General features: G+C 29.1%; 1 protein-coding gene across 1 annotated transcript in view; it reads right to left on the bottom strand.

Moving 5' to 3' along the window:
* Window positions 1-16,974, bottom strand: part of LOC128393613 (sushi, von Willebrand factor type A, EGF and pentraxin domain-containing protein 1-like) — a 52,765-nt gene extending 35,791 nt beyond the window's left edge. The window contains exons 1-2 of the mRNA XM_053353805.1: window positions 16,710-16,974; window positions 15,466-16,056 (exon numbers count right to left, since the gene is read on the bottom strand). Coding sequence (XP_053209780.1) covers window positions 15,466-15,661 — 196 coding nt within the window. The 5' untranslated portion in view covers window positions 15,662-16,056; window positions 16,710-16,974. The remainder of the gene's footprint in view (window positions 1-15,465; window positions 16,057-16,709) is intronic.
* Window positions 16,975-19,328: the final 2,354 nt, after the last annotated feature.

Here is a 19,328-nt window from a genome sequence, read left to right as displayed (position 1 = left end):
TGCCTTTGTTGTTTCTCAAGGATTATTCGAATTCCTTCGAATGCCATTTGGACTGAAGAATGCCCCGGCCACTGCTGTTAGAACAATGAATCGTGTTCTTGCTGGTTTGAATAATGTAAATTGTTACATTTACTTCGACGATATTTTAGTGTTTGGAAAAACAGAAGATGAACATGATGAAAACTTAAGAAAAGTTTTGCAACGATTACGAGAAAACAACATTAAATTGAGACGTGAAAAATGTAGATTTGGTGTTGATAACATTGACTATTTAGGCTACAATATTTCGGTGAATGGAATATCGCCAAGTGAAGCCAATGTTGCTACTGTGATTGCGTTCTCAGAACCAAGAAATGTCACTGACATTAGAAGTTTTGTTGGATTGTGTTCCTATTTTAGACGATTTATCCCAAAGTTCAGTGAAGTAGCTCGTCCACTACATGTTTTGCTGAAGGATAAAGCAAAATTCGTTTGGACTGAAGTGGAACAAAAAGCATTTGATAATTTGAAATTAGCTATTACGTCGAAACCGGTCTTAGCTTGTTTTAAAACTGAAGGTGAAGTAGAACTTCATACTGATGCTTGTGATTATGGGATCGGTGCTGTTATGTACCAACGAAATGATGATAACGAACTGAAACCTGTTTGTTATATCTCACGAACATTGAGTCCTGCCGAAAAGAATTATGGTGTTACAGAGAAAGAATGTCTTGCGATTGTTTGGAGTATCATCAAATTGCGACATTATCTCTTTCAAAGAAAGTTTAGTGTAATAACTGACCACTGTGGATTGTGTTGGTTCATGACTTCTAAGAAGTTAACGCCGAGATTAACTCGCTGGAGTTTGAAAATGCAAGAATTTGAATTCGATGTAAAATACAAATCAGGAAAGTTACATGGTGACGCTGATTGTGTATCCCGTTATCCATTACCGAGAGATGAAGACGATAACGAAGAAAACGACGATGAATGTTTTGTATCAAGTGTTGATATAAAAGAAAGTGAGTTCTTAGAACTACAAAGAAGTGACCCGTTTGTGATGAAAATAAGATCATTATTTGATAATGAATCCATTTCCAAAAGGAAAAAGAAACGATTGAACAAAAGATTTGTTCTTGTTGAAGATTTGTTATATCGTAAAAGAGGTAAAGAACTACTTCCTTACATTCCATTGCCATTAAGAAAAAGAGTCATGAAAGAAGCTCATGAAGAAGGACACTTGGGTATGAATAAAGTTTCTCAGAAACTCAAGCAACAAATGTTCTGGCCGAAAATGGATCACGATATAAACGATTTCATTAAAAGATGTGATGCTTGTCAGAAAAGAAAACCGTATATGAAATCTAACCAAGGTTTCATGATACCAATTAAACGACCTGACAGAATCTTTCAAGAAATTTCCCTTGACTTAGCTGAATTCTCAAGAAGTGGAGAAGGATATAAGTATGTATTGGCGATAAATGATCGATTATCAAAATTTGCTGTGTCTGTACCGTTGAAAACAATCACTAGTTTGGATGTGATAACTGCGTTAGTGAGTAATTGGTTCTATAGATTTGGTTTACCTGAAGTTTTGATCACTGATCGAGGAACTAATCTAACCTCTGAAGAGTTCAAGGAATTCTTAGAATTCTATGGAGTTGAACATAGAACAACTACTCCATATCATCCACAATCTGATGGACAAACTGAAAGATTTAATTCTTACTTGGGAACAAGTATATCGATATTGACTAAAGGAGAACCAAAGAATTGGCCTTCTTACCTTGATCAAGTTATGTTTGCTTACAACACTACCCCTCATCGATCAACAAAATTTTCACCGTTTTATTTAGTTCATGGTATCGAAGCACGATCACCATGGCAAGGAAAATTAAAACTGGTACCGAAGATAAGTGAAAGATCTAAGATCGAAGATGATTTATCAAATCGTGATAAAGTTAGAGAAAAAGCAAAAGAAAACATTGAGATGGCTCAAGAAAAATCAAAATCTTATTATGATAAGAAAATGATCGAACCAAAATATGCTGTTGGAGATTTGGTTTGTGTTACTCAACCGATACTCAAGAAAGGAATTTCAAAGAAATTCATGGAACGATACCGAGGTCCCTATAAGATCAATCGAAAATTTAATGATGTTAATTATGAATTAATTAACTTGGATGGACCTATTAAAGTGATTGATTGTCATGTAAAAAGAATGAAACCTTATCATGCTGACTTGGATGAAACAATTCAAGAGAGAAATTCATCAACTCAGTTGATTAAGAAGAAACGAAAAGTTAAAATCAGGAAATTTGATTCAGAATCTGAAGATGAAAATCAAGAAATCATCTTAGATGAAACTGTACCTCGAGATATAATTTTGGATATCTTTGACAGTGATTAAATTGCTGTTAATTTAAACTAAGTTTAAATCATTACTCGTTTTCCCTGTGTAATGAATTGGGACTATTATTATTTTTTTGGTAACAAACTTTTCTAATTTTCGTAAAATTTAATGGGACAATCCCTATGAAAAATTTAATGGGACAATCCCTATGGAAAATTTAATTGGGACATTTTAATAATTAAATCAATGGGATCAATTGTCATCAATCAATTATGCTAATTGACACCTACACCAGAGTCGCCACTGTCCAACCATAACAACCGTTGTTAAGAGCCATTGGTGAAACTAAGTTTCCTTTTCCTTAATTGATTAATTGTGTTACTTGACTTGTTGAACTTAGTTCATTTTCTAATTCATTTTCTATTGAAAATTGTGTTTGAACTCAGTTCATTTATCAACTAATTAATTTTGTTAATCAATTAACCTTCATTGTGTTGAACTTAGTTCAAGTTTTGTTTATTTTCTATTGAAAATTTTGAGTGAATTTAGTCAATTGTTGATCATCTAATTTCTGTGTTGAACTCAGTTCATATTCATCATGTATCGATTACGACCAGAAGACTTGGAATGGAATCCAGTTCCTATTAGAAATGATCCAATTGATGCTCTTATTGATTCTCAAGATGGAGAAGTGGAAATTTTACATGTTGCTGTTCCACCGAATCCTCGAACTCAACCGACAATCTCTGAATGGGTTTCGAACAATGCTGTTGAAACGACCTCTAAACCGAATGAACTTAGTTCAGATTCTTTCATTGATCAAGAGACAATCAAAGATTATGAATGTTGTATTTGTTGTAATCTCGCTAAACGACCAATGATTTGTTCTAATTGCAATTGTCTCATGTGTTCTCATCCATGTCTTCGAGCTTACAAAGAATCTGATGGATCTCGTTTTCCATGTCCATTGAAATGTAGTCGAATCAATATTCGATTCATTCCTTTACCGAAAGAAGGAGGAAGAAAGAATTGGAAAACGTTTGGAGATCTATTGACCCTTTGCTATTTTGCCCCTGATTGTCAAGAAAGAGTAGCCGCTCGATATTATTCTCATCATGTTAATCGATGTAGAATGAATCCAGAATTTTGTCTTCACTGTAATATGTTGATCTCAGATCAAAGGCATAAACGAACTGATTGTGTTAAGAAGTTCAGAGAACTAGAAGATAGTAAAAGACGAAAGCAAAGTGATGAACTTAGTTCATTGAAATCAGAGATTAATTTTCTCCGAGAAAAGATCAAGAAATTGGAAATCAAACCAATCACTTCATGTCATTCAAATAATATCCGAAGTGCCGTCGATCATAAAATCCCGAGAACTAAGTTCGCTGTTACTTATGGAGATAGAAAAATCAGAATCGCTGGAATCGATTTGAATGAAACTGGTGCTACCTTAAGAAACGCAATTGAAACAAGATTGGGATGCAAAGTTGGACCTATTTTGAGATTCGATCACACAGTTATCAAAGATGATAAGAAATTAAAGCAACACCAACTTTGCTACAAACCGACCGAACTTGTGGCCTTACCAATCAATCGCCCTGTTGAAGATGGTCGAATTCTGAACATCGATATCACTGGCCGTCAAGAGGAATTAGTCTAATTTCAGAAGGGGAGGATGTTGTGTAATTTTGTAACAACCCTTTTCTTGTAACTTAGTTACAATCACTGTTGATGTTGTTGCAACTTAGTTGCTTGTTTCCTTTCCTCACCTTCTTGACCTCTCACTTCCTCTTCCTTTTCATGGTATAAATACCTTCTAATTGATTGTTTAATTAAGTAGTACTGAAGGTCCTAAACTAAGTTTAGTGTCAATCTATTGTTTGTGAATCTCTCATTGGGATTGTCTCTCTTCCTCTCATTAAGATTGTCCTTCTCAGAAGGTTAAGTTTCTACCCCACACATTGTATCTAATTGTGAATCAATTAACACTTAAAGTCTCGTCTTGAACTATTGTTATATTAATTAGTGACTAATTGTAATTGACCCAAACTCGTATTTGAGACTGTGATTAAAGTCCATTTATTAATCCCCAAGAAAATCAACTTAGTCGTGCCTAGAGCCTATTTTGCCTTTTTGTCTCCATGTTGGATTTTGCCAATATTGTAGCCAGATTGTGACAACTAAGTTGTCGAGTGTTGCTAAAATTAAAATCGGTCATTATTTTATCTAACATATTCTAACCATTGACAATTAACTAACAATCTTAATTGTTGACCAATATAATGATGTAAAAGTAACTAATGATGATCATGTTAATGGTTATTCAAAAATAATCAGTAAGTTAATTTAGTTAATCACAATTAACATATCTAACCATCAACAATTATCATTTAATATTCACTAATAATTATCATAAGTATTCACTACAATTAAGATTGTGATTAGTTAATTGTGATCGGTGAAAATTTCAAGAAACTCTTGACTGTTGATTTTCATCATCAAATCAAAGTTTAATTGTAAGTGGATTTGATTTATAAATACTAATCTAAATTAGTTAACAATACAAAATCATAATCATCATCATCATTAATAAATTTTGGTTAAACAATCAACTAACTGAATTAACTTTTCATTATTATTGTAATGGGAAAAAGTTGATTCGAGTTGATGAAACTTTTTTAATTCAATTGTAAAAGATTAACGATTTAGATTAGACAATTTAATAGATTCATAAATAGGATGATTAACAATTTACCATGAAAAATGTGATTTATTTTAATTCACAATCAAGAAAAACAAAATTAATCCAATCTAAAAATAATCAACTAACCATTTCAATAATGATCAACAATTGAATTGTTAATGGTCCTGCTACCATAACAATTGATTAACAATTATCACAACTTTAATTACCAACAGTTGATTAAACTAAATTTAAAACAGTTTCTAAATATGATTAAGGTAAATCACGAAGGTTAAATATTAGAATTAAATTGTTTACAATTAAAATATAATGTGGAGCAAATTGTTAAAACTAAATCATCACGTTCATCTTTTCAATTGTTTAATTAACATGATCAAAGGAAACAGAAAAGTTTAATTATCTATTAATAGTAGTTAATCATGTTAACAATTTACAAGATGATTACAATTACAATTGAACAATTAAAGTTAATCAAATTGTCTCATGTTTAAATCACGATGATATTGATCTCAATTGATTCCTCTCACTGTCAGAGATTGATTGTAATTAAACTTTTAATCGTCACAATCAAGACAAAATTTTTTTTTCTCTCATTGTTAACTAATTGTTACTATTTTATCAGGTCACTTCATTGAAATATCAAATTGTTAACACAACAAATGAAACTGAATCAACAATCAACTGATTGATATTAGATTAAAATTGTTGATTGATTTTACATATTAAGGTGAGGCTTGATTGTGATCAACATTTAGCAACAATTAAGATTAAATAATGAATCAAATTAACAATTTTCTCAGTAAAAATTAGTAATACACTCATATAAATAAATCAGGAATTAACTTTAATTTACTTATGGTACCAACTGAATCAACTGATTGTGATTAAGATCTTTCATAATTGTCAATCATGTGTCTTGATAACATTGGGGATTAAATTAGTAATCAACTGATGAAAATTGAGTAAATCGTTGAAAATCAATTGAGGTTAACGGTCAATGAGTATGAAAACAATTCAATGAACATATAAAATTATATTTAGAGTCCAAGATGATTAAGATGATAACAAGACAAATCTTCATCATCTAAAGGTCAAGCTCAAAATTAATCCTTGATGGATTATCATCATCAAGATTATCAACTAAAGGTTTAAATATTTGGATATTGATCAAAGGTATTATAACTGTTTCGTTAATCTGAAAGGTTAATCTGGTAGCACCTCTTTTTGTACTTGAAGATGATCATGATGATGATTGAATTGATTGTTGATCTGATATTTCCTCTCTCATTTATCCTTTTGCTTTATCATCCTCATCTTTTTATTTTTTACCTTGATCATCATTGAGATGGTTGTCAAGAAGGATTAACCTTGAAAAATATAGACAAATAAATGAAAAGACAAAAGCATCTTGATCAAGTTTCAAGATTAAAATTGTCTATTAATTTTTACTTCATTGTTAACCTTTATTTCCCATTGTGTGTGTTGATTGTATTGTTATATTAATAAATTGTGTGTGTTAACTTTGATGACTGGACTTAGAGTCCAGTTTAAGGTTACCTCATCATCATCATCATCATCATCGTTTTCATCAGATTATTGCGATGATCAAGATGAAGATTTACCTTTCAACGGAACCGTTAGTAGGTTATAATTGTAGCCGATCCTTTTCATCTTTGATCATCATCAACTCGATGATTATACTGACCAACATAATATATAATCTGTACTTCATATGATAGTCTAGGAATCGGATGATTGGTCATTTGCTGCCTGAGTTCCGGTCAATCGTGCGATTGATTTGTATTTACCTTTTCTTTTTCTTTGGGAAAATATTGATTCTGAAGGTTGAAAGGAGAAAATCGCTCAATGGAAAATTAAGTTTCATCTTTTTCTCATTTAATTACCACACTTATTGATTAAGTAAATTGTTCGTTGTAATTAACTTTCCAACTGTAACAATTAAGTATTCTTATTGCTGAGATGGTTCAATTTGATGAATTACAATTAAATCTTTATCTCTCTCTCTCTCTCTCTCTCTCTTCTTATTAATGATTAGGTCAAGGAATTTTTTTTCTAATTAACTGTCAATCTGATCAATTTTAATCACAATTAAAATAGATGAATCCAACTGTTCAATTGAATGAATGTAAACTTGAGTAACAAACACTTTGACTTATATAATTGTTTACATTGATACAAAGTTAATCACTCTCACCAAAATCAAGCCTAATACAATTACCTTTAACCCTGATCTAAATTGTTACCTGATTAATTTGTTGTTATTTGTTAATTGTTTATAATAAGGTAACTATTATTATTAATATAAGTGATTTATTGTTAAAATTAATTGTTTGCTCATTTGGCTACTTTTGTACAATTAATTTGATTTAAAATTGATTAAAGCTACGCCTTAGTTGATTGTTCAGAAGCAATCAAATTAAATTAATCAGAAATAATTGATTCTGAGCACTTTGTTATCACCACAATCAGTTAATTTTAACCAATCCGATATTGTTTTTGTTTCTTTCGCGATTGTAACAATTAACTGTTACAATTAAAGGGTGAGGCTTTTTTTTAGGAGTAATTAGGATTCAACCAGAGGCAATTTGATAATCATCATAATTATTATCATCATTAAACTCAATCTGAAGATTGAAATTTAGGTTATTCAAAAATTGATTTAATCACTTGAGTCTGAATTGAAATTATTGATTAACTATTGGAGGGAAAAGTAAACAATCAAATATATGAATCAATAAACCTGATTTGTTTGATTAGTTGAACAATTAAATATTTAATAATAGTAAAGTAATATTTGTCTAATCAACTAATTACAATTACATGTTGTTACTTAATTGTGGAAAAAAAATTCATGTTATTGTAATTATGTGACAAATTAACTTAATCATATAAATGAAGTTAAATCTTTAAATATTGAGTTTAATTGTCTGAAATTTAATTGATTAGGTAAATCATGCAAAAGATTTTCATATAAATTGTTAACAATTTAAAGGTATGGACATGATTACGATCAACTGATTTGCTTTACAATTTTTATGAGATTTTCGTTAAATTAGTTAATCACCGAGTGATACAATTAGTTAATCAAGTTAATGTTCAGACAATTAAATCCTTCATTTAACATTGTGGTTGTAGAAAAATTTTCTCACAATTAAATCAATAAATCAAAATTGATTAGCAAATTGATGATCAGTCTAAGAAATTGATTAATCTTAATAATATGACAATATAATTGTGTTAATTGTTACATCAACCATATTTAATTGTTTAGGTTTAATAGCTTAATGAAAATTAAGCCATTCTAATGAGTGGAGTTTAATTTTGACAATTAACCCAAGGAATTATCAACATGCAAGAGATGATTAAAGTTAATTGTTGTACGTAAATAACGATAGTTTAGTAAACAATTTACTTAATCATGATTCAACTCTAAGCTTGATTAACAGTTTAAGTTACAACAATTAATCATTTGCTTTTCTTTTTCTAATCGTTACAATCATCAAGTAATAGACACAATTAACTAACAACAGTTAACTGTATTTTCCTCTAATTGTGATTGTTATTTAAGATGAATTAAAAACAATCAGTTTGATTGTAGATTGAGGTTCAAGTTAACCAGAAATTAGAAAAAGTAAATTAAGATAATCAAGAGAAAATTATTATAATAACAATAGTGATAATCAGCTAATTGTCCATTTCTCAAGATAATCACAATAATAGTAAACACGAAATACCCTCAGGTTTATCCTTACAATTAAATTACAATTTTAATTGTTACAATCAAAAGTGATCATTATAATAACACCTTTTCATTGATATAAATAATAATAATAATCATCATTTTCTGATATTAATAATCATTGTAACCAATGGATAAGTAAATTAGTTACAATCAGAGTGTTAATTATAAAATGAGATGTTCAATAACAGTTAATAACAATAACAATCATGATCATCATGAATAATCAACAATGTTGAACAATTTAAATCATTAATTTGTGTTCATGTTTTCACCATGAAAAATAAAATAAAAATCAAGAAAAACTTTTTTTCCATCACGATAATAATAACTTTTTGATTGTAATACTTTTCGTTACCATTGTTAATTTAATGATAATAATGAATGGAAACAGCAATTTAATAACCATAGGTTAGGATAAAGAAAATTAATTGTGATTATCAAGAAGAAAAATAATTTCTAATGATAATTTAGAAAAAAGTGAGAGTGAAAAGTTTTCTACTGATTAGTTGATTGTTACAATAATAAGTAGTACAGAAAATGATAATGATTGGTTATTATTTTCACCTATGAACCTGAGAGGTAAGAAAAAAAAAGATGAGGATGATAAGTGATGGAGATAAGGTGATGATGATGATGATGGAGAAAAAAGAAACACATAATATTATATATTTTTTTACTTCTTTTCTAAAGAAACAGTAAAGAAAAACGTGAACGAAAAGTAATATTAAAAGGGAAGATTTTATTGAGATGATGATGATAAAAAGGTAACCAGAGGAAGGAAGGGAGAGTGAGAGTGAGAGAGAATAACTTGGGAGGAGGTAGAAAAGGTGAGGTGTTCTTTTTATGGGTTACCTGTAATAGAAGGACAAAAATCTCATAGAAATAGTTGATGGATGGAGGATAAGAAAGCGGCTTTAATATCCGCTGGAGGAGGAGGAGAAGGAGGAAAATGATGATGATGAGGATGAGGAAGGATGATTGTGCATTCAGGTAAAAGAAATCTGATATAATCAAGAGTATATCATCATCATCATCATTCTCATCATCATCGTCATAATATTAGGTCATTTTCTTGGCCTTCTCTTAGCATGATATCGTCACACAAATTTGCTCTAAGTAATAGGAGCCATTGACAGGATTTAGGGAACAATGGTTGTAACATTACAATTAACTGATTATAATAATTACGATTAGCAGTGGCTTCTCAATTTTTGACAATTAATCTTTCAGATTTGATTTGTAATCTTATTTTTCTTTGTGCTTGGTTGAGGATCACATTTAAATCATTCATGAGTTTTCAATTGAAATTAAATTTCAATGAACCAATCAAATTGTTTGATTGCTTTTGATACTGAGACAGATTAATAGACAAACATTGATTAAGTTAATTAACAAATGGTAATGATGATTTGGGTTAGTTGTATGTTAATTAATGCATTTCATCAATTTAAATTGTAACAATTTGTTGGTTTTTTTTCCTTAATTTCAACTAAAAAGTCAAATAAAATGATTTAACTTTTTAATTCAGTTGTTTTCCCAGGTTAATTGACTGATTAATATGATTGATTGTTTGACATGTAATTAATTGTAAAGGATTGTGATGAGCTGTTTAGTAGTCAAGTTAATCAATCGTAATCAAAACTAACCACAATTAATAAATCATCCTCTCACTTAACAAGCTTCAAGATTGATATTCATTAAGGTTAATTGTTGACAATTTAGTTAACAAATTTTTTTTTAAAGATTCTAAATTGTTAATGAAAGTATAAGTGTGTTTATGTTGATTAATGGGATGATATAATTAGGGAAATGAAAACAATTAAATGCAAGGAAAAGTAAACATTGAATTACAAATCAAAACAAAAAGCCAAGTTTTAATTGTATCATCACAATTAAATTACATTGATTAGGATAATATTTCACCAGAGTGATTATTATGATTAAGTTGATTGTTTTGAGCTACGATCAGTTGATGAAAACGTGATTAGATTTAACTAATTACGGGTTAACACATCTAAATGATACTTAATCTGTTAATTTGATTAGGATGATGATAATGAGAGGATGAATGATGAAAAGTTGTGGACATAAAGGTAAAGTGGGTGAGGTCATTTCCGTTTACCTGTTGTATGTTAATCACCATGATGTTTATGAATATTTAGTTTAACAGTTAACCGGAATTGGAAACTATTTTTGTTACTCTCATTGAATCATTTTTTTGACTGATTTACATTTATTACCATCACTTGGAAACCTTTTTGGTTTCATTCATCATCATCATACTGACCATCATCAGGTAGATCGTAATAGTAAAATCAATTGACTGATTGACATAAAAACTGAGTAACCCTGTTAACTAAAAGGTTGACCAGTAACAAAGATCAATAATTTCAATAAAAAAATCAACATCGAAAATCAAATCAAACAATAAATTGCTTGTTGATTGGATAAGAGTAGAAAAGTTAATTGTCTTCTCACCAATTCTATTATTATTATTCACCAACAATCAATTTTCTCAACATTTAACAATTTAGATTAACTTTTTTTCATAACTTCTAATCAATTCATCATCATGATTATCATTAGAAATGAAATTTAGTTTTTCTATTGATTTTGAAAAATTGTTTCCTTTGATTGGTACTTTTTGATTTTAGGACGACAATCAAAAGTGATTTATTGATTGAATTACACAATTAGTTGATTTGATTCAATTTTCTATTCTCTGTCAATAGTAACAACCTACTGATAATCTATTAATGAACAATTAATTTCCAATCAAAGTGTTAGTTAGTTGATTAAACTGATGGTAACATTGTCCACAACAATTAACCCAATCAAACTAAATACCCTTTTAATTGGTAATTAATTTGTTGTTGCAAGAGTAATTATGATGAAAGGTCTAACAATTTATTTAATCTACTAATACTAATTAACCATTGTAATATATAAATCAACAGGTAAACAATTAATCACAATCAAGAAAAACATTGAACTTTTCCATTAACCATAAAGTGAAAACAATAGTGTTAGGGAAAAAGTTTACAATTAATTAATTGTTTCTTTCTTTCTTTAACAATTAAAATCAAATGAAATCATAAATTTAATTGATTTTCACAATTTAACAGTAACAATAGATATTAGATTGAAATGATTAGATAGAAATGAGAAGTGAAAAAGAAAATTCTTCCAACCAGAAATAAAACTGAAAGAAATTGTTAATTGTAATTACAGAAAATTTGATAATTCTGATTAGTCTTTGGTGACAGTTAATTATAATCAAATATCTCGATGACCTTAACATTAAGAATCATCAGATTAGATTCTAATCATGACCTTAAATATCACAATTCTGATCAACTGACCTCAACAATATCGGTGACAAGAAAATCGTTAATCTTGACCATCGTCACTAATATGATTTAATCACAATTAAGATCAATCAATGTTTCCGTTGGGAAACATTATATTGACCTTAAGATATTAATTGTTGTAAATATTATTTTAAAAAAACTATTATAAGAAAAGGTAATTAATAGTTATTGAAATTGATTATTGATTCGGGATAATGATTCTGATTATAATCATGATGATTGTCTTCCGGAAATTGATATGTTAATATGATTAATATGTTGAAATTATCAATTGAATTGCTTCACTAATCATTAAGGTTGATTTACAATTTACTAAGTTACCTGATCTATTAATTGATTGTAACATTATTATTGAGAAAAAAAAATTTAAATCGATACAATTAATTTAAATTGTTCATTATTTCACCTTCATGTTGACAAGTTAATCATCGTTGTTGATTTTTAATGATAATGAAAAAAAAACCTAAAATTTAACCTGAAAAACCAGATTAATTTTCATTAATCTAACCTGATTTGGGTTTGAATATTAATCAACTGATTGTATTACGAATCAAATCAACTACAATTAAAGTTGAGCCTTTGATTATATTGTATCAATATATTGAATCATTTTTCATGTTAAACTTGAAGATGATATTAGTTGGTGATTAATATTGATTTGGACTAAATTGTCCTACTAATTGTGATTAATTCAAAGTACATGAATGTATTAATATACTGATTAGAAGCAGTTGATTATGATTTACATTTACATTTACCGAAATAATTATTGTTAAATTACAGTTGATAGTAAAATCTAATTAGTTATTATTATTAGTAATACAATTGTTATCAGTGTGATTAGTTGTTAGTTAATTTTTAGTAACACAATTTAATTATTACAATCATGGTAAAATTTGTAAGGGTAACAATTTACAAATTATTACAATAGGATTAATATCATTATCATCCAGATCATTGAAATGAAATATATAACATGATGATTGAAAGATTCATGAAAAGTTCAATTGAATCAACTCAATTACCATGACATTGGTATTATATTATTAATATTAGAGAGAGGAAAAAATTTATAAACAGAATAATAAAAAATCACTGACAGTTAATAGGCTAAAGTAATTTGTTGGTTCATTTACTTTTTGGCGGTTAACTTAATCTTCATGATAATAAACAAGGTAAAAAAAACCTTGAGGTAAACAAGGTAAACATATACATAGAGTAGTAGTAGATGAAAAATGGATGATAAGGAAGAATAAAATGAAAGAGAAGAGGAAGAGAAAAGAATCAAGAGAGAGAGAGAGACCTTACCCAACCAGGTCTGGACCAATATTTGGTAAGGTAACTAATAGCATAGGAATGTTAAGTTAACCCAAAGTTTTCCAGGTTGAGAGAGTCGAGTTACCTGCAAGGGAGTGGAGAGAGTAGACCAACCCACAGGTAACCTTAGGATAACCTTTAGTCTTGATTATGTTTCTCTCTCTCTCTCTCTCGCAGTCTCTCTTTTGCCTCCATCATCCTCATCCTCATCATCTTTGCTTTCATTCAAAGAAGATGATGTATCTTTGGTTAAAGAAAGAAAAACCTGCTTCTGAACAGAAATAGAAAATATCAGCTACTATACTACCTACAGAAATTCAGGATTCCTTTTGGATATAATATATTATCGAATAAAAAAAAGAAAAGATCTGATCCTAAATACTAGTAGAGAGAGAGAGAGAGAGAGAGAGAGAGAGAGAGAGAGAGAGAGAGATGTTGAGATAAACAATTTCTAAATGAGAGAGAAAAAGTTACCTGATCTTTCAAGCAAATCATCATGATGAAAAAAAATCAGGTAAATAACAATATTATTAGACTAATATGTGTTCAGGGAGATGATGGATTATATTGGTTTAACAAAATTAGTGACAGAAACATTAAAGGTTTAATGATTAATATTCACATAGAGAAAAAAAAAGTTGATCACTTTTTTTGGGAAAAAAATTGTCATCAGATTCACAGGTAGAGGATAAAACCAATGATCCAATAGAGATGATGAACATTATGATTATATGATAGATAATCATCATAATGATAATCATCATGGTGATAATAAAATTAACTCTCTCTCTCTCTCTCTTCATCCAATCAGAACAATAAGAGAAATCATCATCATCTCTGTTTCTCTCTTGAAATATTTAATCTCACCATGGAAATAAGCAAAAGCTATTGAACTATTAATGGTGTAGAATTTTTTTTTGTTTTATCAATGAGATTTATTGAAAATCAACCATGAGGAAATTTTTTTACACACTGAAGATTAACTAACAATCAAGAGAAATAAATAAAGATTAACAATCAAAAAATTAAACAGAGATTAAAGTAATAGAAGAGATAAAATGAAAATTCTGATCAATATATTAGGTTTCACATTATTTGAGTTTCATTAAGTTTGTAATGATGATGATGATGATGAGGAAGGTGAGGAAACTCAGGTAAAGACAATGAAAAGACATAGAAAAGTGAAATGATGATGATGATGATGATGATTGGAAGAGAAAATTTTGGCTCAGGTTACTAATAAGATGAGTAAAAAAGGAGAGATGAGGATGAGGATGAGGAAAATAAGAAGATACCTATTACTATCAATTCGGTGTTTTTTTCACCATCATTTTCTTGTAAAGGAATCAAAACAAATCAAGTTGAACGTTCTAAGATGATCATCATCATGATGGTGATAAGCATGATGATGAATAGAATTGGTCAGAGTCCAGCAACAGTTAACATGATGCTGATGACCATTTTCAACACGCTAACAAAATAACACGCAATTCAGGTGATGTGAATACGAGTGTGTGTGTATAACACAATCAACCAGAATCATCAGGAAACCATTTCAACATCATTATCGTTATCATTTCAACGATTCAACTCATGATATTATAACAACAACAACAACATGATAACTTTGAGGTCAATTAATTATTGAATAGATGAACTTGAATTTTGTAAACATTAATCGTCTTGTTGATTGTATCATGATGATCATGATGAATAAATGGTTAGTTAATTGTCATTAAATAGGTAAGAAAACAGAGAATGAGAGAGAAAATGTTTTTACAGAATTGAATAGTTTTCTTCATGTTTTTCATATTCTTGACAATTGATTTGATTGTTTTTCGCTCTCTCTGTCTAAATTGTAACTGAATGATTTTCTTGATTTGATTGTTTCTCAACAGCGAGATTGTATTACTAATCAAAGATGATGATTAATTGATAATCGTTGGGAGGGTCAAACATGCAAATAATCACTCACCTCGATTAGGTTCACATAGGATTGGCTTAATGTGATTGACCAATAGAAAGTAAATTAATATTGTGATTAACGTTGATGATGATTTAATAGTTATCATTGGAGATGGAGGTGATTTAGATGAAGATGATGATGATGATGAGGGTAATGGTGAATTTAACACCGATAATAATGATAATTGTTTTCTAATTGTTCTCATTGTTGTTGTTGGTGGTGGTGGGTGAATAATCCAAGCAATAATCACTTTGGAATTGATTTGGAAATTGTGAATCACATTGAAGATTAAGAATTACGATTACAAGGGATGAGAATAAAATTAAAGACACTTGAGAAAAGAGCACTTTTTTGACAATATAATCCAATCGGTTGAATTACATGGTTATCTTTTCATATTCATGATAAGATTATCATGAGAGTTGAGATTAACAAGTGAACTTGTATCTGAGCATAAATCCATGTTGATTATCATTCAATTCACCATGAGTATGTATTGTTATCTTCAAACGTTATTGATATAAAAAAGATGATGATGATGATGATGAGAGGAAGAGGATATTATATGTTTTCCATTGAATGTTAATAATCAGCTGAAGTCTAAAGATGATGAGGAAAAGAAGAAGAGAGAAAAAAAGTTGATTAGAATTTGAATTGACAGTGAGAATAGAAAATGGAAAGAAAAACAAAAGCGAGAGAGAGAGAAAAAGAAACAAATGATGAAATGATGATGAGAAGATGAGATTATCAACAATCAAGAGAGAGAGAAAAGAAAATGACAAAAGGGAAAAGCCACTAAAACAGGTAACGATTAAAACGGAAATAAATTAACTGTAAACACCGACAACGATTAACATTAATCTTAAAGTCGACACTTTTTCTTAAGGTGAATCAACAACCAGCATAAGTTAATGAGAGTCTTGATTGACACACACACACAAGTAGACAAAATCTTAATTGTATCGGGTTAATGGTTTAGATTTGTGTTGACAGAAGTAGATTACAATTAAATTAAAAGGGAGAAAGTTGAGAGAAAGAGAGAGAGAGAGAGAGAGAGAAATTAAATTAGTGAAACAATGAGAAAACACCAAAGAGATTAAGGTAATTGCAGAGAGAAACAAATAAACATGAATGGAAAAAGATATTAAGATGATGGCGATTCAATTATAATGATGTTCTTGTTGTTGATGATCCAGATAATTGAGGAACAATTTAGTTACAATTTAAATTAGATGTTAGATTAGATGACCTACCGTTTCAATTAATTACAGTTGATGACCATAGTGTTTAGGTGAATGTAAACATGGGATGAAGTTGGAAAAGAAACAAACAACAAGAGAGAGAAAAGTATTGAGAGTAAGTTGGTTGTGTTGGTAGAAGAGAATGGAAATGGAGAGAGAGAGAAAAAAAAGAGAGAGATGAAGATGGAGAGAGAGAGAAAGAGAAAAATAAGAAAAAAAGAAAGAAAAGAAAGAGAAACGTTCTAACGCCGCTGAAACATGTTACTCTCTTTCTACAGGTAGTCCGATTCTTTCATACTCTCTTCCCTTATGAAGGTTTTTCTTTCTTTCTTTCTTCTTCTCTCTAAGAAAACAAAAATGCCTTACAAATCATTCTAAGAGAAGATAAGAAAGAGAAAAAGAAAAAGAAAGAAGATAAGGTAAACAGTAGAGAGGAAGAAAGAGAAACCTGTTCATCATCGTCACGAAAAAAGAAAATTCTCTCTCTCTCTCTCTCTCTCTCTCTATTCTTCTTCTTCTTTTCTCTTTCTCGTTTCTCTTTCTTTCATCTGTCTAACTTTTCTTCCTTTTTTATCATCATCATCTTCTTTCTCTTCCATAGTAAATCAGGATGATGATGAGAAACCAAGAAAAAGGAGCCATTAGATTAACGCGGGAATCCAAATGTTTTCCTTCAAATTTTCTCTCTCTCTCTCTCTCTCCATATGAACGGTCAACTCCTTGACCTTTCACCTTTTTCTTATGTTTTAATAGGAAAACAATAACTAGTAACCTTCAACCTCGAAGATTAATTAATAATAAAAGAGAGAAAATAAAAATTCTCTTCATTTGTTTATCCCACGATTTTTTTCGTTTCGTTTCGTTCGTACCTTTAATCTAAAAGGTAATCATTAAGTTCACTGATTAATCGTTTCACTTACAATCTAATCTAAATTATGTCTCCAAAGCAGATTAGTTAAATTGCCGATTGGATTAACAATTAGATTTAAATCTCCACTATTCCTGTTAATTTAACTGTTGTGACCTGAACTTTTACCTTTTGGTTACAATTGAAAAGACAAACTTTTTTTTTGATTGTATTGATTAACGAAAAAAAAAATAATACTAATCTCCTGTTAATCTGATTGCGGATAAACACAATTTAGCCACAATCAAAATGAATCAACAATCAAGTTCATATCAAAGAGTTAATTGTTACTGACACAATAATCATGAAAACTGTCATTGAATGTCACTAAGATGATAGCTGATTGAATAACAAATTGTTAACAATTAAGTTTAATATTGTTGAGTAAACAATAAGGTAAACTAAATCAATGAGAAATCAAGTGATTATTATTAATAAATATTCACTGATTTAGTTAAACAAATCAACGTAATAACTATTAATAAATGAAAACACTTAGATAATGATGATGATACACTTACATGATTAAACTATAACAACAACAATTTAGCTAATTATATGATGATCATGATGATGGTGTTAATTGTTATCATTTATTGGCACGTATTTAAGGTAAATAATATCATCTGCATGCTCTGAATATGAATTAATTGTTACCGATAACAAATCTGTATTATAATCATTGGATTATAATTAGTTGTGTGTTAAGATCAACATTGAGATTTAAATTGTCATTAAATTTGAGTTTCAAGAGTCTAATCGGTTCATTGAGATTTACAACAATTTAAATATTGTAACAATCAGACAGAATTAATCATCTTCATGGTGATGATAATAATCGGGAAATGTTGATAATCTTGAATTGAATTTTGTTTCTAATCTGATAATTTGTGGATTCTTATTATTATATGAAAAGGATTCACAGTTAATTCAGTTATTCAATATCATCGTATTGCTGATTATATGATTTTTCAATTGTCATGATCATGAAACTGTTACAATAACAATCAACTGGGTTTAACTGTTTCTTATAAATTGTGAGATTGAATTTCATTGATATTGAACACTGAACATTGGATTAGTCAAACATGAGAAGGTTATATTGAAATAATGGCGAAAATAAATCTAATTCAATTTCGTTCATTTGTTAATTGTCAATGGAAAAACGTTTTCTTCTTCATTATCATTCTCATGGTTAATCATTTGGTTAGACAATTGATTAATTCTCTCTCGGGTGTGGTCAACTACTATTACTATTATTTCACAATTCACCATCTTTACTAATCCATTGAGAAACTTGTATATTACATTTCAATTCATTTTTCAGGTTCAACAACAATTTAAACTCTTAATCAATGGATTTAGTGTCATCATCTTAATCTTGTATTCATCACTATTAATCCTTTTGTACTTTAATTGTTATATTATTGAAATGATTAAGAATCATCATTCAATTCAAATGATTATTACAAATAAAATTAATCATTGAAATTTACTCAACTTTCTCAATGAACTATTTTCAAAAGTTATCATTAGTTGGTTGAAGTTACAAATTGTTTATCTTTTTGTGTACAATTTGTTAATTGTTATCATCATTTATTTAACATTGATTATTAGTTGATTATCAATTAAACCAGAATAATCAAGTTGATTCGTTGATTAACCGGTTGACATGGTTGGTTAACACCCAAATAGTATTGAGATGTTGGTGAGCATTTTGTTTA

The sequence above is a fragment of the Panonychus citri genome, unplaced genomic scaffold, assembly GCF_014898815.1.
Source record: "Panonychus citri isolate SS breed McGregor unplaced genomic scaffold, ASM1489881v1 Contig00138, whole genome shotgun sequence".
Taxonomy (NCBI): domain Eukaryota; kingdom Metazoa; phylum Arthropoda; class Arachnida; order Trombidiformes; family Tetranychidae; genus Panonychus; species Panonychus citri.
The sequence above is the reverse complement of the archived record's forward strand: the minus strand, read 5'-3'. Positions and strand labels throughout refer to the sequence as shown.